This window comes from Prionailurus viverrinus, chromosome B1, assembly GCF_022837055.1.
Source record: "Prionailurus viverrinus isolate Anna chromosome B1, UM_Priviv_1.0, whole genome shotgun sequence".
NCBI classification, from domain to species: Eukaryota; Metazoa; Chordata; class Mammalia; order Carnivora; family Felidae; genus Prionailurus; species Prionailurus viverrinus.
Genome location: NC_062564.1, coordinates 52,982,822 through 53,004,591, shown reverse-complemented (window position 1 = coordinate 53,004,591; position 21,770 = coordinate 52,982,822). Strand labels below are relative to the sequence as shown.

At 51.8% G+C, this 21,770-nt stretch overlaps 1 protein-coding gene across 3 annotated transcripts; it reads left to right on the top strand.

Annotated features, from left to right (window-relative positions):
• The first annotated feature begins 740 nt into the window (after positions 1 to 740).
• Positions 741 to 20,782, top strand: CTSB (cathepsin B). 3 transcript variants are annotated; one of them, XM_047855112.1, is made up of 10 exons: positions 741 to 866; positions 12,782 to 12,932; positions 13,923 to 14,008; positions 14,797 to 14,911; positions 16,124 to 16,242; positions 17,054 to 17,139; positions 17,395 to 17,538; positions 18,062 to 18,178; positions 19,170 to 19,298; positions 19,799 to 20,782. In XM_047855112.1, the coding sequence occupies exons 2-10, from the start codon at positions 12,807 to 12,809 to the stop codon at positions 19,894 to 19,896; spliced, it is 1,020 nt and encodes a 339-aa protein (XP_047711068.1). In that variant the 5' UTR covers positions 741 to 866; positions 12,782 to 12,806; the 3' UTR covers positions 19,897 to 20,782. The 3 variants fall into 3 exon arrangements, with proteins under 3 accessions (XP_047711068.1, XP_047711067.1, XP_047711071.1); XM_047855111.1 differs by lacking the exon at positions 741 to 866 and adding an exon at positions 4,981 to 5,163; XM_047855115.1 differs by lacking the exons at positions 741 to 866; positions 12,782 to 12,932; positions 13,923 to 14,008; positions 16,124 to 16,242 and having other exon boundaries at positions 14,838 to 14,911.
• The last annotated feature ends 988 nt before the right edge of the window (positions 20,783 to 21,770 follow it).

Here is a 21,770-nt window from a genome sequence, read left to right as displayed (position 1 = left end):
AGACAATACCGACCTAGCAAAGTCATCAAAAGTCTGAGAAGCACTGGGATTCATGGAGGGGGTGGGTCTTGAGTCACCCCACCTTCTACATCAGCCTCCCTAGGCACTCTCCAAATAAATTCCAAATAAAATAGCGTACTTGCTGTGCGTGTCCCCTTTAGGACAGGTCTCCTGGCACCCCTCTTTCAAACATTTCTGCCCCTTCTCTTCACTGGACATCCTGACGCAGGTCCTGAAATTCATACCCATTTATTATTACACAGCCGGAGTATTTTACAGGCACGTTCTCAGAATATCAACGCCAAAAGAGCCTTTTAAGGCTCTTCTGGGAGGCCTACTATCATGATAACCCCCACTCAGTCAGTGGTTTCTGAATGAATGAAATGAAGGACAGTTACCCCTCCCCCCCAGCAGGGATCCATCAGGCTTTGAATGGCTGCTTTCAGGCTCCGGCGGCCCCTGGGGAATTTCTCCCGGCTGGATGGAGGCCCTTAGGGCCACCTGCATCTCCCCTCGGCTCCCCACCGGCCCCCATCCGTAAGCTCCCCCTACCCACCAGCCGCGGGATCTCCCGGAGCCGTGTCGGGTACAGGGTCCGCTGGGGGGGTGCCGAGGGCGGAGATGCGGGGGGCGGGCCGGGGTGGGGGAGGCGGTGGGGGAGCGGGCCGGGGTGGGGGAGGGGGTGGAGAGGCGGGCCCGGGGCTCGCAGCGGTCACGTGGCGAGTCAGCTGGGCGCGCAGGGCGTGGCGAGTCAGCCGGGCGCTGTAAATAGGCGCTGGGGCCGGCTCGGGGAAGCTCCGGCGGCGGCTTGGGCATCGGCACCCCAGCTCGCAGGCTGCAGGCCCAGGCTTTTGGCTGCGGAGTCGGTGAGTGCGGGCGGGCGGTGGAGACGCGGCGCCGCCGCGATGGAAGTGACCTTGGCGATGGGACGGGGACACCGGGTCCCTCTGCACCCCCGCCAGGCCCAGGCCGGGTCCCGAGATATCCCGGGGCGTGCGGGAAGTGGGGGGGGAGGGGGGGAAGGAGGAGGACCCTCGGGCTGTCACAGCTGGGCGGGCAGGGATGGCAGCCCGCACACTTCTCAAAGTCCGTGCGGGGAGAGAAGCAAAAAAACAATCCCACGAGGGCAGCCTGGCACCCGCCCCAACTCCGGCCAGAAAGCAGGCACCCGCCGGCCCGTCCCCTAGGGCTGTGCTCGCGGCCCCGGGTCGGCTCAGCCAGACCCCACGATCCGCCCGGCTCCAGGGTCGAGCCTGGGGAGCAGCCCGGGCGGAGCTGGGGAGTTTGCGGGGGAGATCCGGGGGAGGAGCTTGCGGGGAAGCGCTTGGCCTGGGTTCTGGTGACTTTCCGGGTAGGATCTACCTCCCCAACCCCTTGTGAGCTTCTGGGCCTCAGTTTCCTCAGGAAATTGCTGATAAAATAGTGTCTCCCTGCAGGTGTTTTCTTGTTTCAAAGGGTTTGCTTGGGCAACTTTTCTGCACACGACCACACACGATTCCAAGGGACCCCAGAAGATAGACACCAGAACACGAGCCTGGAACTGGGTGGAGTCGGGTGGAGGCCACGTGTTGAGCTAATTCCACCATGGACGGGGAAATTAAGCTGAGAGAAGGTTGGGAGACTGGGTGAAGGGCATGGGGCTCCAGTCCACCTCTCCCTGGGAGGCTGGGGGTGGAGGGGAAGATGCCACTCCCTACTGCAGTGGAGCGAAGGTGGCGCCTTCCACAGGCCAGGGTTGTGTGCGAGAGGAGAAAGCAGGCCAGAGTCTCTAGGGCATCACCTCTTCCCTCAGCTAGTGACCCTGGAGGCCTGGGCGAGGGAGTCGAAGGGTAGCAGCAGGCCGTCCTGGTAGATGTAAATTGGATTTGCCTTCTTAGTGGGCCTAGAGCATTCTCTTCCACAGGCTGGAGGAGGCCAACAGGCTGGGGGGGAGGGGGGGACGGGGGGACGGGACCGGGCGGGGATGGGACAATTACTTAGGCCCACATCCCCAGTGGGAGGGGAGGAGGTGGGGTTCAAATGGAGACCTAGCTCCTTTTGTTACCTTGGGAAACAAATCCTCAAGTGCCTCCGCCAGAGGCAAACACAGCTGAGATACATGCGTTCAGTTGACTTTATAATAGATTCAGAACGATAAGAATGTGACAGGTGACGAGGCTTAGAAGGGTGTCTGTTTTAGTAAGGGCTGCTTTTCTGCCCTAACATCTTTAATTTAATGGAGAATTGTTTCCTGTTGGCACAGTGTGACCCAGAGCCCTTGAACTTATGGGAAAAGGGGACTGAGCTGCACCCTGCCCCCACCCCCCAGGCAGTGGCTTTCCCAAAGAACAACCCTGAAGGTGCCCTGGAGAAAGGTTCTACTCAGATCTTTCTGGGCATCTGTCCCACAGCTGGGATACTGCTGCTCAGCAGTGGAAAGCTGTAGATCCCTTATCTGGGGGCTTCGAAGGCCAGTCCAGCCCTGGCTCTAGTAACTGCCCTGCTGTTGGGTCAGGACAACTCTGTTTCTGAACTGGTCAAGCGGTGAGGCCTTTTGGCTACAGGATGAACCCGCCGGTGTGCTGCTGATTCCGCAGCTTGAGCTGAGGACTTTTCTTCTAGACTGGCTCTTTCTTTTCCCAGTTACGGGACCTGGGAATTGGAGTAGGAAGCTGCACACATTTTAGGGATAAGAGATTTTGTGTTGCTATTGGCTGTTGGATTGAGAGGCAACGGAGAGCATATCCAGAGGAGCTGTCGAGCATCTGTTGGGTCATTTTCTTAAATGTGGTCATGACTTGTGGTTGTGTAGACTTTCCCTGTCATAAGGAGAGAAAAACTGAAGTATTTCAGAGGGAGGGCTCATGACATGACGTCTGCCGCCTATTTTAGATAGTTTCACATAAGGAAGGTGTTAAAGAAATGGGAATTTTTCTGGATCAAGAAGGATTGAAATTGGGCACTTTCGTAGGGTTCAGCCTCACCTGCAGAGAGATGGTGGGGGTTGACATGGGGATGAATCTAGGTGAGGCACATGCAGGTATGTATTGTATATACGGGATAGACAGCAGTGTCTGCATCTGGACCCATATATAGCGTCACCTCTTGGTTTAAGCTCAGCACACACTCCAGAGGCTGCCTAAGAAAGGGTGTGTGGGCGATAAATCCTCCTTCCGTGGCTGTTAATTAATGTTCCTATTCCACCCTCGTTTGGATAGGGAAGAGGACCTAGGAACCAAATGTTATTATATATTTAGACTTCAACCAGTCTCATTTTTAACCTCAAGCCTCATGCCCACACCCTTCCCACAGCCCTGCGGCCTCCAAGTCTCAGGCTTGTGTGGGGTTCCTAGGGTGAGTGCACTTCTTGGTTACAGCTCCCCTTTGAAGGAGGCAGGTTGCAGCTTGTTGGCTCTGCAAATCCATTACCCACCGGGGCCTGCCTCTGATCTTCCTGGGAGACATCCTGGCTCCTGTCTGTTCTGTTCTTTAGAATTCTCCTGCATGCTTTTTTTTTTTTTTTTTTGGTAATTTTAATACTTTATATCAATCTGTGAACAATGTTATTAAAATTGATATTACTGTAGTTGTGCTGCGGTGTATCCCTTCCCGCTAGTGTTTGTGCGATTTATTTATGTTGATACATGAAGATCTAGTTCCTCTCCAACGCACAGAGTATTTACCAAGGTTACAGTTAGTTTTTACTTTTGCATTATTCACCATTGCACTACAGTAAACCCTCGGCGTCTCAGGCACTTGCAAGAGTTTCTCGAGGGCAAGAGCAGGAGAAGTCGCATTAATTGCTGGGTCATAAGGTGTGTGTGCACTTCCGTTGTGCTAGATGCTGATAGAGAGCGCTGTCCAGTGGATGTTATCAGTATGTGTTGCTAGCGGGGTTGAGAGTTCCTGTTCCTCATTTACCACCACTAGCTATCACCAGACTTTAATTTTTACCAAACTGATGGGCTTGAAATGGTGTCGCTGATTTAATTTTTATTTCCAGGAATTCAAATTAATTCCTTGCCCAAGAAACCACTGATCTAGTGAGGTTTTCTATTTTTGTTGTTGATCCCTGACAGTGTTTGTAGTTTTAATGTGTTAAGAGCGAGAGTGTACTAAGGTTTCTCTACATCCTAACAGGTATCTGGACTTCTCTGTAATTAGGTGGCATTTTCTAATTTTTTTTTTTTTTTAACTTTCAGAATGCATGTGTGTTTTGGGTACTGTAGTTTGACGCTTCCCCTTTACAGATGAGAAAACTGAGGCTCCTGCAAGCTGGTGACATGACAGGGGTCACTAAAATAACTGAGGTGGAATTTCTCCTAGAGTTTGATCTCTGGCCAGTTGTCTGTCCCTACTCAGATATACTCCTCAGGGCTTGCTTGTTTTCTCAAGCACCAGTTTCCCTCACATGTGATAAAACAAAGGCTTCATACAAGACCAAAGGTCCCTTTCCAGCGTTACTGTCTTATGAATGCTGGACGCCGAGAAAGATGCATGCCTACAGTCTTGACTGTTGTAATCTGTCTCCACCAGGCCAGTAACTCACTTTGGTCTGGTCATCAAGATAACCTAGTTACCGGGAAGGATGAGGGGAGGAGGGGGGATAGATCCCACCAAAATAGGAAACCGATCCAGTGTAAGGCACCTAGATACTCTGCCAAAAGACCCAGCAGGGGCTGGGCTTCCCCATGACCCTCTGACCTGCTGACCTGGACTTGGGCAGGATGTACTCACACATGTGTAAGTCACGCGGCTGCCAGGCTTGTGCAAGACCTGGGAAGGCCGTGCCAGCCAAGGGCCTCCGCCACTCCAAAGTGGAGGCCTTGTCAGACATCAGCCGGGAGCCACCGTCTCAGTCACTTAACCTGGTTGGTGTTTGGGAGTGCTTTGTTCTGGTGGTCAAGAGAGCAGAATGAACCAGTGTTTGGGGACCCGTTGCTGCAAGTAGGGCGATCATAATTTTTCATCCGTTTTTCATTTACTTCTGAGAGTAAAAAGAATGAGCCTGGGACATCAAGAGTTAACTGGCCTGTGACTAGAGAGATGTGTACTCCCTCACTAGTGAGCCCACAGCCGTTTCCTGGTGGCAGTTCGTTATAAGGGCTGCCCGCTCCGAGCCAGGCTGCATGGAAGGCGCTTTCAAAAAGACCATCTCCTTACATCTCCCAACAGCCTTGTGAGGTGAGTATGTTTTCCTGGAGCTTTGAGAGGAACCCAGATCAAGCAGAGAGGCAAGGCCTTTCTGTCGCTTGTGTTTGGCACTGCCGAAGTCTTAGCCACCTCCGTACCCAGCCGGCAGAGAGATGTGATCTAGCCTGCAATCGAATTACGGAGCTGCTGTGCCCCTGCAGGCTGGGGAGGCACAGAACCCTAATCTCATTTAAATCTCCAAGGATTTCTGAAAGCTTTTGCAAAGCGGTCCTGAGGTCCTTCAGAATCCGGGCAGTATGTCCATGGGAGAAACAGAGACATGAGAATGCAGTGCCCCCTTTAGCATCTCAGCAAGTCAGTATCAGGGCTGTGGAGCAAAGCTGGTGAGCAAAATCTTCCAGAACTTTCTAGGACTTTGCCCAAACTCTCTTGGTTCTCAGTGATACAAGTTTTTTCAGTTGCTGAGGGCCTTCCTGGGGTCCATTGTTTTAAGCCTAAGGTAGTAATTCTCTTCTTCTGTTTGCAGGATGTGGGCTGCCGTGGCCGATCTTAAGCGATGTTCCATTGTGGGCCGTGTAGCTAGATGGTTTCCAGGCCCTGTGGGAGACTAGCGTTGAGCAGGCCCGCCCTGCTCAACCTGGTGGGAATTAGTCACTGATTTTGGACAGATGGTTGGCAGGTGTGCTGCAAGGGAAGTACCTGTGAGTGGCCTAAGCTGTTTAGGTGGGTGAGGCAGCTGGGGCCTTCTCGCTGCTTCCCTTTGACCCTGCAGGGCTGTTAGCTGCACAGCTGGTGGCTGACTGCAGTGGACCCCCTTTCTGGGTCACCCAGGAGTTGCTTTGGGGCATTCAGCTGCAGAGCCTGGCTCTAGAAGACAGATTGCCAACTGCTGCCTGCTCACCCGTACAGCTTTAAGGAGACGGACGGCGACTAGGAGCCCTTTTTGTTGTGTTATTTTTAATTTAAAGATCGTAAGCCATGAAGTAGTTGAACGTGTTTCCATCAGGAGCAAAGACATGAAACACGAAAGACACATCAAGGCTGTGATTCAGACTCAAAGGCAAGGTCCGAGCGTATCTGAGATGAAGGCACGTTGTGTCAGCATCACAGCCGCTCCAACGCTGAGGTGTGACTGGGCAAGTTGAAGTCAGAGGAAATGAAGAGCTGCCTGGTTTCGATGTGTAGGTGTACCAAAGCGGTCGAAACTTCAGGAACAACCATCAGTGGTGATGGCAGGAGGCAAGATAAGTCTTTGTGGGGGAGAAAGAAGCTTGACGAAGTTCTCTAGCAAGGTCCCACTCAGTCTTCATATCCCTCCTGCCTGTCCACCTTCCCCCTAATCTGTAGCCAAGATACAACTTTAGTTTGTGGCTGTTGGTAAAATCTAGGCACACTCAGTTTTTGATTCTTTAGAGCCCACTGTGCAAGACGGTGGCAGTATACGAACAGCAGCAGTGGTCAGGCACGAGCCACGTATGGGAAGGAAGACGTGCTAGGCATGTATTCCTCCTCGGTGTGGGCCACAAGATTGCCGCTGGCTTATGTGGGAATTGCAGACCTTTCTCCTTAGATTCAGTACAGATTTCGAATCCAATCTACCTGAGGGGCTCTACAGTCACATGAGAAAGCTTTCTTAAAAATCAAGCTTGGTGACAGTCCAAACTGATTGCATGTCCTTAGGGATATCAGGACTCTCAGCCTTCTGTGACTTGGCATCAGCTCCTCTCCAGTGTTTATTCCAGCACCTTCCAGAGTCCCAAGGTCTGCATTAGTCCCAGGAATGGCTTCAAAGGAGTCTGGGGAATGATTCTGCTATAAGGGGGTGCGGGGGTGGCTAACGGGATCAGCTGGCCCCAGGCCCCTCTGTGCCCGTGTCGACATTCTATAGACCCTCAGTGGGACGTGCTTTCATGTAAACCGTTAAGTGCCACAGGGTTTGGAGAGGAAAGAAATGTGAGAGTCTGCCCTTTTTTAGCCGGAGTTTGTCTTGGCAAAATGGCAGAGGGGTGTAGTGGAACCCCAGGTCTACCCAGGAGGACCAGCTGACCCGGGGCCAGCTGACCCATCTGCCCGCAGCTGTTCCCTCCACCAGCCCATGCCCTGAGAGGGAGTCTGGTGACTTGGAAGTGCTTATCCACTTCGGGCCCCTCTTTTCTCACAGAATAAGGACTTGCTGTTGTTCTCTGCTGTAATTAAAAAAAAAAAAAAAGGCCACAGAACTGAGGAATTAAAAGGGAAGTATTTGCCCAAAAGAGGGGAAGTGAGAGCTGGCTCTGTTTCATGCGAAGGCCAGGGAACCCATGACCAACATGTTAACAAGCTTATTTTATTTATTTATGTTTTCATTTTGTTTTAATGTTTATTTTTGAGAGAGAGAGAGAGAGAGAAAATGAATGAGTGGGGGAGGGGCAGAGAGAGGGGGAGACACAGAATCCGAAGCAGGCTCCAGGTTCTGAGCTGTCAGCACAGAGCCCGACGTTAACAAGCTTATTTTAACCATTTGCACATAGGTTGTCCAGTGTGCATGATTTGTGTGGATGCAGAGAGAGATGCCTGGAGCTCACTGAAGTCAAATTGCCACTGCTCTCAGGACATCTGTGTCCCCTTCAAGGAGGAGAAAGTTGACTTAATGTTCTTTGGGCTCAACAGTCTCCAGACTCTCAAAATGGAAACCCACTTGGAGGTTCATTGAGGTTAAAACCTCATTTTAATTCAGACTCTTTGTGATAGAGGGGTTTTGTGGACAGGTTTGGAGTGAACCGGAATTCTCTGGCACAGGCTAGAAGTAGGGGGAAGAAGGGAAGACGGAGGAGGGAAGGAAGCAGGGCAGTGAGTTGGACCTGGGCATTAAGCGTGCCCACGTGAGCAGCCCTTTATTGCTTTCTTACTGTAGAGCAGGCGCTGTACCAGGGGCTTCTGCCCACCCTCATGACACTCTTGATTTCCACCTGGAGCAATGAATGGTCATTAGCCCCGTCTAACAGGTGGTGAAACTGAGGCTCAGTACAGGTTGGTACTCAAGGGTGCACAGTTAGTAAGTGGAAGATCTGAATCCAGGTCTCCTGACTCCAAGCCCAGTGCTCCTCCGCCCCACAGACTACCGCAGCTATTAGCCACTTCAACCCCGACTTTCCGCCAAATGCCACAGCCCTGTGCCTGGAGGGCTGGGCTGAAAAAGAGGAGTTTCCCAAGTGCTCAGTCCTAGTGGGGCTGGGAATCTGGTTCAAGATGAGCTCCCGCCCTCCTGGCTCACATCTCTGAAGTTCACTGGGGCCCCTGGTTCTTCCTGACGCAGGGTTGTGAGTAGGGAGAATGAAGTTAACAGGAAATTTGGAGGAGGGCCTGTGGAACCGAAAGAAAAGGGCAAGTGCACCAAAGTGTCACATCTGGGGGGCCTGGCAGACCTCAGGAATTGGGCCCGGGTATGGCCATGGCAGCCGTCAGTGCAGGAACTGAGAACCGTCCGATAAATAGGTCGTGGCTGTGGTCTCTACCACCAGAAAAGCCAGAGGAATCTTGTGTAAAGTCCAAGCTACCATGGAATTGCTCCCATTCTCCACTTGCCTATGATGTAATATCTCAGCAGATGGCTAAGCCCCGGGGGCCACCTGGAGACATATAGGGAGCATTCACCTGGGCCTGGCTCAGGACCCAGCCACATTCCTGTCACCCCTTCCTGACAGGTCACAGTGAAAGCCGAGGATAGGGTGTGATTCTGATGGGCTCTTCAGCCAGGTCTCAACCTGCTGGCATGGGTCTCAATGCCCACGTGCCCAGAGTGTATACTCCAGTGTTTGTGCCCCAGGTTCTTACATCTGGGGAAAATGTGAAGGTACTGGCTGTAATTCAGAGGGTGCTGTGAAAAAGGAAGGAATCTGACTGCTTTGCTTCTTTGCCCAGAAGTTCTAAAAGAGACCTCAGGGGCGCCTGGGTGGCTCAGTCGGTTAAGCATCCATCTCTTGATTTTGGCTCAGGTCGTGATCTTGAGGTTGGTGAGTCTGAGCCTCGCATCAGGCTCTGAACTGATGGCATGGAGCCTGCTTGCGATTCTCTCTCTCCCTCTCTCTCTTTTTCAAATTAAACTTAAAAAAATTTTTTAAAAAAGACCTCAGCTCCCTTGCCCTTTCCACCATGTGAGGACACAGACATTCACCTAACAGTTGGAGGTCACGTGGGTCCCTGATGTGGTCTGGTGAACACCAGCCTCCCTGTGAGTCACTGGAAAGAAGGTGTTCTGTGTTTTGAGCAGAAAGTCACTAGGGAGAAGGCCTCACTGTTGACTGGAAATCAACTGGAAGTGCCTTTGGGCTCAGGGGTTTTGGTAGCTCCGGCTACTCTTCCTAAAAGACCAAAACTTTGAATATAATATGTTAATTTAATTTAAAAAAAAAAGGGGGTTAGTGGAGAATAAATCTCCCCGCCACAGATATTGCTTTCATATGTTTTTCCTTGTGTTTTACATGTGGTAACGGTAATGTGAATGTATATTGCTTCATGGTCTCACACGCTTACCATGACTCACCGGCTGCTTGCTTTTTTCCACTTACGGGTATCTTGGGCTTATTTGCTTATCAGTACAATGTGATTCTCGCTTCAGCTAGTTCCTATCTTAATGGTTACTTTGTATTCTATTAATCATTTACTGTAACTTCACAGTTGCAGTTAGTAAACACTTGCTTTGTTTCTGGTCTTCTGTGATACAAAGAATATTCAGTAAACATCTGTATACCTATATCTGTGAATTTGAAGCTCATAGGATACATTTCTGAATGTCAAATTGTTGAGTCAAGCGTGTGCAGATCGCCAAATTAATAGAAATGGTTGGTGGCGGGGAGGGGCGCCTGGGTGGTATCGCTTAAGCATCCGACTTGGGCTCAGGTCATGATCTCACGGCTCCACGGCTCATGAGTTCGAGGGCCGCTTCGGCTCTGTGCTGACAGTTTAGAGCCTGGAGTCTGCCTTGGATTCTCTGTCTCCCCTTCTCTGTGTCCCTCTCCTGCTCATGCTCTCTCTCTCAAAAATAAATAAACATTTAAAAAAAACAAAAAGCCAGGCCATCGTCTCCATGGGGTTCATAAGCCCAGCACCTCTGCCTCCCCACACCTAATCCACCCCCCAGGAGCTGTCCAGCTGTCTGCCTTTGCCAGGCCTTAATTTTATCTGTACCTCCCTGTGGTGGAGCATCTTTTAATATCTGCTGGCCATTTGTAGTTCTTTTTCCTATACTTCACTGTGTGTGTCCATTTGCCACTTTTTTATTCTGCTTTTTCAGGTTTTTTTCAAGTTTACTAAGTTTTTTATTTTGTGAGAGACAGAAGCAGAGAAGGAGGGGGAGAGAGGAAGCATGAGCAGGATAGGGGCAGAGAGAGGGAGAGACAGAATCCCCGCGTGGAGCCCAACATGGGGCTCGAACCCACGAACCATGAGATCATGACTTGAGCTGAAGTCAGAGTCAGATGCTCAACTGACTGAGCCACCCCTGTTTTTATTCAGATTTTTAGGCGCCTTTTGCATATTAAGGAAATGAAGCTTTGCGTATATGTAAGTACTATTTTGTAGTTGGTCACTTTTTATTTTGTTTTCTAGAAGAGTGGCTTTATTTTTATGTAAGCAAGCCTTGTCCCTTGGTTTTACGTCAGTCTTAAGTATCTTACTCCGATAATAGGTTGTTTAAACTGCGTTTATTTTCTTCATACGGTTTCTGTTTTAATTCAAGAACTTTTTTCCGTGTAGCGCTTCTCGTGTGTGAGAAACCAAGTGTAAACGTTCAGCCTTACTATTTTTTCCAAGATGCAGATGTGCGAGCACCATTTATGACATGTGCTGTTTCCTCACCCACCTATACCACATACGCTGAGCACCCACACATAGGAGATGCTTCTGAATGGTCCAGACTGTTCTCAGGCAGGAGTCACCCAGGGTTTTATAATGTACCAACTATCTCAGAAAGCAAGCCTCCATCAATGCTCTTTTCTAGAATCGTTTGCTGCCATCATAGTTATTCATTGGGATGAATTGTTGCTGAGGCAGCCATCAAGTTTAAATCTTCCCTCGGACGTACTTCACTGTGGGAGGCGGCATGTTCAGTGCATCTTCCTGTAACCCCATGACCCCGGAGGAGGTGGGTCACTGTGGAAGCCCCAGAGGTCAGGGACAGGAAATCCTCCCCCTCTCCCCACCGCCGCCACTCCCCACTGTGTGGGCATCTCACAAGGCCCCATGGTGCTGTGACACCCAGAAGAGCATTTCTTGCTTTCATTAGAGCTGCTTGCCTAAGAGCGTGATTCAGAGGCCAAGCGGGAAACTGCCCGTCTCCTGACTTGCAAGCCAGTCCAAGATCTAAGGACTGTGGTTGTAATGGGATGATTTCCCTTCTCGGGAGCTCCTGCTTTGAACCAGGAAACAGAGCCCTTGGCTGACTGGAAAAACCAGAGAAAAATCTCAGACTTGTGCCACTGGCCAAACCAGCCCTGCTTCCCTGGTTCTGCTGAGTTTGGCACACTCTGGGCTTGGCTCGCTTGTGTTTTGCTTGTTTTATATCCAGAATGTGTCTCATGAAATGTATTTTCTTTTGTATTTTTCTGTTCTCATTGGGCCTCTACTTGGGACCTAATCTGTTGACTCTTTCAGAGCACTGACTTGGAAAAAAGTCTCCAAGACTTGGGTTCTACAGACCCATGGAGAGGCAGTTTGGCAATAGTAGGGAGGGCACTGAACTCAATTTAGCCTTAGTATCTGCGTTCATTGATTTGTTTCGTGGAGTCACCGATCCTGCTTTGTGGCCTGGGCCCCGGGGTTATGACAGGCAGTGGGTCAGTGCGCGCCCAGCCTCTCAGCTCCCAAGATAGCCACAGACCATCCAGGGAACAGCAGTGACTCAGACACAGCTTGAGGACAGCCCTCAAGACCCAGGCCACATGCATCACCAGGACGCAGCTGCAAAAGGGCCTTGCCGCTTGCAATGCAGCCATGTGGTTTTCTCTGTCCTGTCTCCCAGGCATCTGGAGGAGAAGCAAATACAGTCCGTCTTAGCCCGTGGGCTGCTACGACACATACTACACGTTGGGTGGCTTCTGAACGGAAATTTGTTTCTTGGTTCTGGATGATGGGGGGATGTCTGAGGTCAGGGTGCCAGGATGGTCAGATGAGGGCCCTCTTGAGGTCACCACACTTCTTGTGGAGTCCTCACATGGCCGAAGGGAAAGGGAGCTCTCTGGGGTGTCTTATAAGAAACTAGTTCCATCACAAGGGTTCCATCCTCCTGACTGATCACCCCCCACAGGCTCCACCTCGTAATCCCACCACATTGGGGTTAGGATTTCACCATGAATTTGGGGGGCTGGGGGGCACGGACGTTCAGTCCACGGCACGGTCCTGTGATGTGGGCATAGGTTGGGATTTTGATGATACGAGGCCTGGGAGCCCATGGTCCTTGAGGGCTCTCTGCCACCACACCCAAGCTTTCCAGGAGAGGACACTGAGGAACAGAAGGGGGCAGAGATGGCAGAGCCGGGAAGGGGATGTGGGTGTTTTGACTACTGGGTTGTTTCTGGCCCTGGAACCATGCCATCACAGATGGCACCCTTGTGTATGTTAAGCACTTGAACTGAAAGAAATGTCCTGATGTCTTGTGTGTTTTCTTTTCTAGGTGACTCTAAGATCCAGCATCCAAAATGTGGCAGCTCTTGGCCACTCTTAGCTGCCTGGTGGTGCTGACCAATGCCCAGAGCAGACCGCCTCTCCAGCTCCTGTCGGATGAGCTGGTCGACTATGTTAACAAGCGTAACACTACATGGAAGGTGGGCTGTGGGGACTTCTGTGCGTGTCCCTTTTGGGGATCGGTCTGTGCATTCTGACTCCCAAGGGAGGTGGCTGCAGCTGTGGCCCACAGGACACTCTGTCCTGGACAGTTGGTCTGATTGAGAGTCCTGGCCACTGAGGCCCATGCCTACCTGCTCCCTTCCGTGCGTGCGTGTGTGTGTGTGTGTGTGTGTGTGTGTGTGTGTGTATCCATAGAAGTGCACTGGGTGATAAACGAGCTTTGGAAGGGTTCACAATCAGGAAGACCCTGAACCCCACCATGGTAGGTGCTAGTGCTCATCAGTAGTGGCAGCACCTCAATTCTGGCTGGCCCACAGTCCTGGGGCTTCAGGAATTAAGAAAGGAATAAGCCACGTTCAGGGCTGCAGAGAGTCTCTCTTGACATCAGTAAACATAGCAGATCAGAGGAGACACCCACTGGCCTGGGAGCTGTGTGCTGCCCGTGTGGCTCGCTCTGGGCTGATCGTGGCCTGCTTGCAGGGTGCCTGTCTTGTCCTTTCAGGCTGCTGTAACAAAATACCACAGACTGGGTGGCTTATAAATAGAAAAGTATTGCTTGTGGTTCTGGAGGCTGGAAGTACAATTTCAGGGCGCCAGCATGGTTGGGCTCTAGGGAGGGCACTCTTATGTTGCAGATGGGTGACTGTTCATTGTGTCCTCGCTTAGTGGGAGGGGCAGGCCAGCTCTCTGAGGTCTCCTTTATAAGGAGACTAATCTCATTCGTGAAGTCTCCACCCTCATGACCTAATCATCTCCTGAAGGCCTCACTTCCAGGTGCCATCAAGGGTTAGGTTTCACCATGAATTTGGGGACACGTGTGTTCTCTAAGAGGGCCCCAACGCCCCTCGCTCTGCTGAGCTGAGCCCTGGCCTTGTCAGGCGTTGCATGTGGGCGGTGTGCATACTTCCATCCACCCGCATCCCTAGACACCCCCTCTGTTAACTGCTGCGGGCGGGGCTCTCTTCCAGGCTGGACACAACTTCTACCATGTGGAGCCGAGCTACCTGAGGAGGCTGTGCGGCACCATCCTGGGTGGGCCCAAGTTGCCCCAGAGGTGAGTGCCTGCTCCCTGGGGGATAGATACTCTGTTGCACCTGCCCCGCTGCCATGGGAACCGCAGGTGTGTGTTTGGCACAGCGGGAAGGAGGGAAGAAAGGAGGCCTTGGCACCCACAGGTCTCCCCCTCCCAGAGCCGCAAGGACGCCACCTGACAGGGCTCAGCCCCCGGTGCCCGTGTTTTGTGCTGCTGCAGGTGTCTCAGAGCCCCAATGGAAAAGGCCCCAGGTCTGGTTCTGCATGACCGGGATGGACCCCAGTCTTAAATGGTTTAAGGAGAATTTAAGAAAAGTCATATGATCTCCATTAATGTTCCATTTTTTTCTAGAGAACTCTGCAGTGGGCATTTTCATGTAGACATTACTCTTGTAAGAAGCATTAGAAATCTCTGACAACACAGATGGAATAGCTATGAGACTTAACACGGTGGTGAAGATACTAAAATTGATGCAAGGACCCTGGGCAGACCCTGTGTGGGGCAGGTTAGGGGAGGACGAAACACAGTTATGTGGACTTTGTGGCCAAAACTCTTGAAAGATACTCCAGAAAATAAGACTGGAAAACAGCATAGGGAATGAGAAGCTGTGTTGAGCAGTAGAATTCCTGGTTTGGTTCTACAGAATTCCCAGGGGACAGCCCTGCAGCCATCATCTTGGGCTTGTCTCCCTTGTGTCTCCCTTGTGTCTCCCTTGCCAGGCGGTGGCCTGGCCCGAAGTCACTGGCCTCTTTAGGGGTGGGGGTGGTTTGTGACATGCAAGCTTGTCACGGAGGCCTTCCTTTATCTAGAGTTTCGTTTGCCGAGGACATGGTTCTGCCTGAAAACTTCGATGCCCGGGAACACTGGCCTAACTGCCCGACCATCAAAGAGATCCGAGACCAGGGTTCCTGTGGTTCCTGCTGGGTGAGAGGGGCTGGAGTGAGGTGGGGGGACAGCTGTCAGATCAGCCATGACTAGGCAAGTTATGGGAACTTGCTGAGCCTTCGTTTCTGTCAACATAAAAATTATGAAGATCTGTGGTGGAAGAATAGATAGATACGCAAAGTGCCCTGGGTGGCCTGTGTGTGTGCTGTGAGGCTGTCTCTTTTTCTGTTTGATGCGCTGTCCCAGGCCATCAGCAAGCACCATTAGACTCCTACTCTGCTTCGTGGAGAAACATCCATCTCTGTCAATGAGCTGTCTTAATTTTGTTTAACTGTGGTAAAGTGCACGTGGTATATTAACCATCTTAGCCATTTTTGGTCGGCAATTTTTTTTTAACGCTTATTCATTTTTGAGAGACAGAGACAGAGCACAAGCAAGCAAGGGGCAGAGAGACGCAGAGTCCAAAGCAGGTTCCAGGCACTGAGCTGTCAGCACAGAGCCTGAGCTGGGGCTCAAAACCATGAACTGTGAGATCATGACCTGAGCTACCTTAGCCATTTTTTTAATTAAAAGTTTTTCTTTTAATCATTTATTTTTTAGAGAGAGAGTGTGTGAGCAGGGGAGGGGCAGAGAGAGAGAGGGAGACATAGAATCTGAAGCAGGCTCCAGGCTCTGAGCTGTCAGCACAGAGCCCGATGTGGGGCTTGAACTCACGGACCACGAGATCATGACCTGAGCTGAAGCAGATGCTTAACTGAGCCACCCAGGCGCCCCTGTCCTAGCCATTTTTAAGTGTACTGTTCAGTGGCGTTAAGTACATTCACGTTATTGTGAACGCATCACCATCGTCCATCCATAGAACTCTTGTCATCTGTAAGTGTGGAAATTAAACACTGCCCCTCCGTTCCCTGCCCCCCAACAACCACCCCTCTCCTTTCTGTCTCTTACTGACCAGCCTAGATACCTTGTATTAGTGAAATCATACAGTATTTGTCCTTTGTGTGAGCTGTTTTTTCTGTTAACAGAAACCACATTTTAGAAATGAGCTGAGTGACCAGATAGAGATGTGGGGTGGATGGGTCTCCTAACTTTAAAGACCAGCTTGAGCACCAAGACCCTCACTGACCTTGGGAGAGACTAGTCAGCAAGGTCTGAGCTGCCTGCTGTGGTCCTCTGATGCTGTGGCCGGTGGCTGGTGGGGCCCACAGTCCAGGAGTGGGGCTCACCTGCATGGGGCTTGTTTTCCTGCAGGCATTTGGGGCTGTGGAAGCCATTTCTGACCGGATCTGCATCCTCACCAATGGCCACGTCAATGTGGAGGTGTCCGCCGAGGACATGCTCACCTGCTGTGGTGACCAGTGTGGGGATGGGTGAGTCTGAAGCAGCATCCTCCACTGTGGGAGCCGGGCCCCTGGGAATGGCACTGGGAGTCCCCAGGCCGAGGCCTCCTGGACAGCGGCTGAGGGCTCCCTGAGGACAGGAGTGGTACTTGCAGGTCAGATAACGGTCCTTTGCTGGGACATCTTGGGGACCTGGGGAGTCCAGAAGCAGGCCTGGCGTGACTGCTCTTTTCTGGGAGCCGCCTAAAACCGGGCTGACCCCACAGTGCTGGGTGTGGGTGGTGGGGTCCAGGCACAACACAGATGGTCTTGGAATATGTGATTAAGTTTCAGATCTCAGGCCTGGTTTTTGTCATCTTTGTTCCCTCTTCTTGCTGAAGGAAATGTAATAGCCTTGGGGTCTGTTTTCTGTAATTAAGAATGTTGGGTGCTTGCCTTTTTGCCAGCTCTGGCCTTGGTTTTATAACGTGGTTCTCAGATGTGGCTGCAGATTAGAAATACCTGGGAGTTTAAAAAACAGTGCCAAGGCCTCACCTCACACCAGTCCTTGGCCTTCGCATTTTCTGTATTAAAACACCAGGGAATTGCAATGTGCATTCCGTGTTCCAGGAAGGACACAGCCTAGTTTGGGGTAGACAGGAAGAAGAGAGTCGTTCCGACTTGTTGAGGATGGTGGTGGTGATTCCCTGGAAGAAGTGACTAGCCAAGGAGGGGATGAAGTGGGGTTGGCTGAGACCCAGGAGAGCTGCTGGGCCAGTTGCAACCCTGGGGCCCCAGGCAGTGGTCTGGGAGCAGCTACAACTTCTCTCACAGTGAATTTAATGAATGGCTCTTTTCTCAGCTGTAATGGGGGCTTTCCTGCTGAAGCTTGGAACTTCTGGACAAAACAAGGCCTGGTTTCTGGTGGCCTCTATGATTCCCATGTAGGTGAGTGTCTGCCATCAGCGCATATCTGGCTAGATGGATTTTATATCAAAGAACAGTAACAGGCTCATTGTGCATTACAAAGTGACAGTTGAGGGTGGAAGGCAGGAGGCTGGAGAAGAAGGCGGAGTTAGCACAGTGTGGGGAATGCTGTGTATTTGACCTACTGCCCCTGTCACCCCAGCTCTGCCCTCTGCTTCAAGGGGCTTCTGAAGAAGCTGTCGGCTGACACCCTTTTTTCCACTTGGTCCCCCCCAGGCTGCAGACCCTACTCCATCCCTCCCTGTGAGCACCACGTGAATGGCTCCCGGCCCCCATGCACAGGAGAGGGGGACACCCCCAAGTGCAGCAAGATCTGTGAGCCCGGCTACACCCCATCCTACAAAGAAGACAAGCACTACGGTAAGGTGGGGCCTGGGCTACTACCCAGCACCCTGGGCCCGGGGACCTGCCGACACCCTTCCCAGGCCGGAGAAAGGGAGAGGCCAGGGCAAGTGAGTCTGAGTCAGGAACGCAGGATGGAGAAAGGAAAGTTATGAAGGACTCTCCTGTCAGAGGGAGCAGCACGCTGCATTTCTGCATGTCTCCACCCTGAATTTGGCCTCAGGATTCCTGTTGTTTGAGAGTCACAGACCCTCTGAGTGGGGAGGGACCAGACCCCTCGCTTTACAGAGGAGTAATCTGGCCGAGAATCTTTCTGGGTGCCACTCTACCCTTCTTCCAGGGTCTCCTGCTCACTGCCCCTCCCGATACAGAGCTCTGCTCTCTCACTTCTTGGCTTCCGGGTCCAATTCCATCATTCTCCCCTGCAGAAGCCTTCCCTGACCCCCCAGGCTGGGTGAATCCCCCTTTAAGTCAGTGCATAGTTGACTGAGGGAACCGTGGGAAGCACGCCTCACCCCCACTCGGCTGATTCATTTGCCAGGATGCAATTCCTACAGCGTGTCCAACAGTGAGAAAGAGATCATGGCGGAGATCTACAAAAATGGCCCTGTAGAGGCGGCCTTCTCTGTGTTTTCGGACTTCTTGCTGTACAAGTCTGGTATGTATTGGCCCCTCTGATGGCAGTGGGAGCAGAGGAGGTCTGGGTTCCGGGGGACCACCAGGACTCTATCAAGGAAGAAGACCTCATTTTGTCCTGGCCACGTCCCAGATCATGCCTCACATTCAGTGGATGAGAAGACAGGAAGCACCTGGCCGTGTGGGAGGCTGTGGGGATTCACCCGGGGAATGAGGACAGCCCCTGGCCCAAGAGCCCTCTTAGAAACCCCCCATTCTAGATGAACGGTCTATAGCTGACCACTTCGGTCTCATTTACATTGTGCCAGATGGAAAACTTCAAACCTCTCAACTTTTATGAAACCTCATTGGATAAAGATGATTCTGGCACGGAAAAAGTTATAAAGCTGGCAGGTTTTAACAGTCCCCACCCATATTACAAAAGGATGCATTTTCATTTGACAAAGTGATTCACCAATGAGGGGATGGCCTGCTTGACAGGCCCATGGGCACCTCTGCCTGTATCTTTCTTCATCCATCAGTGCTCACCGCCACCAATCCGGCCTGTCTCCTACTTCTCCTCTGCGTGTATCCCAGGGCAGCAGTTAAAACTCTTTTAAGTTTTATGGAACCCTTTTGACAAATAAATCCTTACGTGGAGTCCCAGTATGTAGAACAGATAACTGGTTTGTTAACATTCCATTTTTTCCTTAAATTAGAATTTGTAACTTTAGTTTTAAAGGTGACCAAGAAGCGTATTTTATCGGGACCCCCATTTTAATATTTTTTCAACATATTTGAGTGTTGGGCTTTCAAAAACCTATTTAAATACTTCCCGAACGTTGTGGGAGCCCCTGGAGCCTTCTGGGAGAACACCAGGCCTCTTGTACTACCCTGTTTGCAAGCAGTTCTTTGGGAGGGCTCGTTGGGCCCTCTGGACCCCATTTATCCTGACAGGTAGCTGGCTGAGGTGCAGGGATGCCGTGGGAAATGGGGCATCGGCCTGGTCTCTACCTGAATGGGCTTTCCCTTAGGCGTGTACCAGCACGTCACCGGAGAAATGATGGGAGGCCATGCTGTCCGCATCCTGGGCTGGGGCGTGGAGAATGACACACCTTACTGGCTGGTTGGGAACTCCTGGAACACTGACTGGGGCGACAATGGTGAGTGGCAGCCCTCTTCCTGCTAGGAGGGTGTGGTGAGCCAGGACGTAGGGGTCCTCTTGTCCTTTTCTGCTCAGCTGAAAAGCTGCTGCACAGCTCCTAACACTAGGCCCGGGGCTCAGCTGTGAGCCTCCAGGTTTCTGGGTGCTAGTGAGCTGGGGGTTCCCTTGCCATAAGGGTAGACTCTGATCCTGAGAGGGTGGTGTGAACCAGGTGACAGCTTCAGGTCGCTGGTGCCCGCACAGTTCCCCCATCGCCCCAGGCGCAGAGCCGGTTTATGTGGGGTCCACTGGAAGTGGTGTCCAGAGGCCTCACGATGTGGTGCCAGGCTCCTGGGCAAACAGTAGACATCGATAGGGCACCTCGATGCGGATTTGATGCTTGCTTTAGGGCTGGGTTGGGGTCTGCCGCTCCTAGGTGTTTCTGGGGTGAGTCTGAGTATGTTGACAAGGACCAAAACCCAAGGCACACTTTAAAGGCATATTACTTTTGGTTCCCAGGCTTCTTTAAAATCCTCCGGGGACGGGATCACTGTGGAATCGAATCGGAAGTTGTGGCTGGAATCCCATGCACTGAGCAGTACTGGAAAAGGATCTAATCTGCTGTGGCACTGGTCTTGCCAGCCCCGGGGCAGTTTTTCCCTAAATCGAGCCAATTGGGCTGGTAACGGAGGGTAGGAATGTCTTTTATTCTTTGCATTCAGTTGAGATACAAGAGGTTTTGGACAGGGCCTGAAGGATTGGGCCAAACCTCGTGTCTACCGTCAGACTGTCTTCCAAGGAGACACATCCGAAGCCTGCCACCTTCCGGCCCGTTCAGTGGACCTGCTGTCACAGTGCACACTTAGCCCACGTCAGCGCCCGCTGCAGGCACGGCGAGGCCTCCCCCGTAGACTAGTGCTGCGCGTAGTGCCTGCTGCTCCGACTCCTGCGGCCGCCACCTCCACGCCGCCCCCCCGCCCCCCCAACCCGCGTGCACCAGGGAGCGAGACAAACATCCACATGGGCCTGTAGGCTTTCCACAGGAATAGGAAGTGGAGTTCCTCACAAGACAGATTGCCACCAGCGGCAGTACTTCTGAGCGAGGAACTTTCTAGATTTGGAGTAAGTTGAGGAGGAAAATAGTGCGGCAGCTCTCTGGAGAAAGCTGTTCTCCCAGGGCCCTGCATCCCTTGAGCTTTGCAGTACTGCACCCCCTCTCTGGTCTTCTCCGTGGCATGGCTCCTTTTTAAATAGGGGTTTTTAATTTTGTGCACCTCAGCTGGTCATACGGACAAACGAGGAAACTTTTTGGAAGAGCTGGCCTGCTTCACAGGCTGTCTCCTTACAACAAAACCGGGTGGTCGTGAGCGAATAGGCCTATCAGCCTGACACAGTGGAGTTGTTTGGGAGAAGCCAGCTTTAACCGTTTAAAAAATCACTGCTTCACTCTGTTAATTTAACAAGGAAGGGAATGACGGTGCCAATAAAAGTTTGCTCCCTTAACATGAAGCCTTGTGTTCTGGCGGGGATCCCGCTGTCCGTAGACTCGGAGCTGCTGTCTGTCCTTATCCCGTGGAATCAACATTTTCCTGCATCTGGGGGTCCTTGAAACTCTAACTGGGGGTCTCTTGCCTCAGTTAGGGGGAACTAGATAAATGCCTACTTTAACTCCTCGCTGCCCCAGCTGCACTTTCAAACCAGTTTCTCTCTTCTTAGGCCTCTGCCATTTTCATCCACCCTGTTCGGTAAATTCATCCCCTAAACTGCCTCAAGCCCTGATGAACTCTGCCCCTGCTTAAAGAGCTAAGACCAAAGCCATACTCCGCATTTTACCAGCTACAGGCCAGCAGTGACCTGTGTGAGGATTCACACAAGCAATGGCGTATCAGTGATGCCGTGACCCAGGTGTCCTAGCGGAGGACCGGCTTTCCCTGGTCCCCTCCGATGTTGGAACGGGATGGAGTGCTCGCTTCGGCAGTACATATACTAAAATTGGAACGATACAGGGAACGGGATGGAGGCAGAGCCTGTGTCGTATTCTCAGTTCCCTAGGTCTCTGATTTACACTGCTGGTTAAGAACCGTGGCTTTGCATGGGCCTAGTTAAGAATCCTAAGCAAAGACGCGTACCAGTTCTTGGGAACGGGGGAAACTGCAGCCATCCCACTGGCCTATCAACACGTGACTTCTTTCCCTGCGAGGTAGACTCGCTCCAGAAGCATGGAAAGTGTGACTTTTGATGTGAATTGCAAGTTAGGAATCAGAGGGGCACCTGGGTACCTCAGTCAGCTAAGCCTCTGACTCTTGATTTTGGCTCAGGTCATGACCTCGTGTCTCTCGGGATCGAGACCCTCATCGGGCTCTGCACTGATGGCGTGGAGCCTGGTTGGCATGCTCTCTGCCCCTCCCCAGCTTGCACACTCTCTCTCAAAATAAATGAACATTAAAAACAAGGAATCCGAAACTGCATCATCAAATAAGCTCTTACACCC

Excerpts from the sequence above, each read along its gene's own strand:
- CTSB (XM_047855112.1), top strand. The coding sequence starts at position 12,807 with ATGTGGCAGCTCTTGGCCACTCTTAGCTGCCTGGTGGTGCTGACCAAT. Across the intron at positions 16,243-17,053 it reads GGTGACCAGTGTGGGGATGG|CTGTAATGGGGGCTTTCCTG; the intron begins GTGAGTCTGAAG and ends CTCTTTTCTCAG. Across the intron at positions 17,539-18,061 it reads CAAAGAAGACAAGCACTACG|GATGCAATTCCTACAGCGTG; the intron begins GTAAGGTGGGGC and ends TTCATTTGCCAG.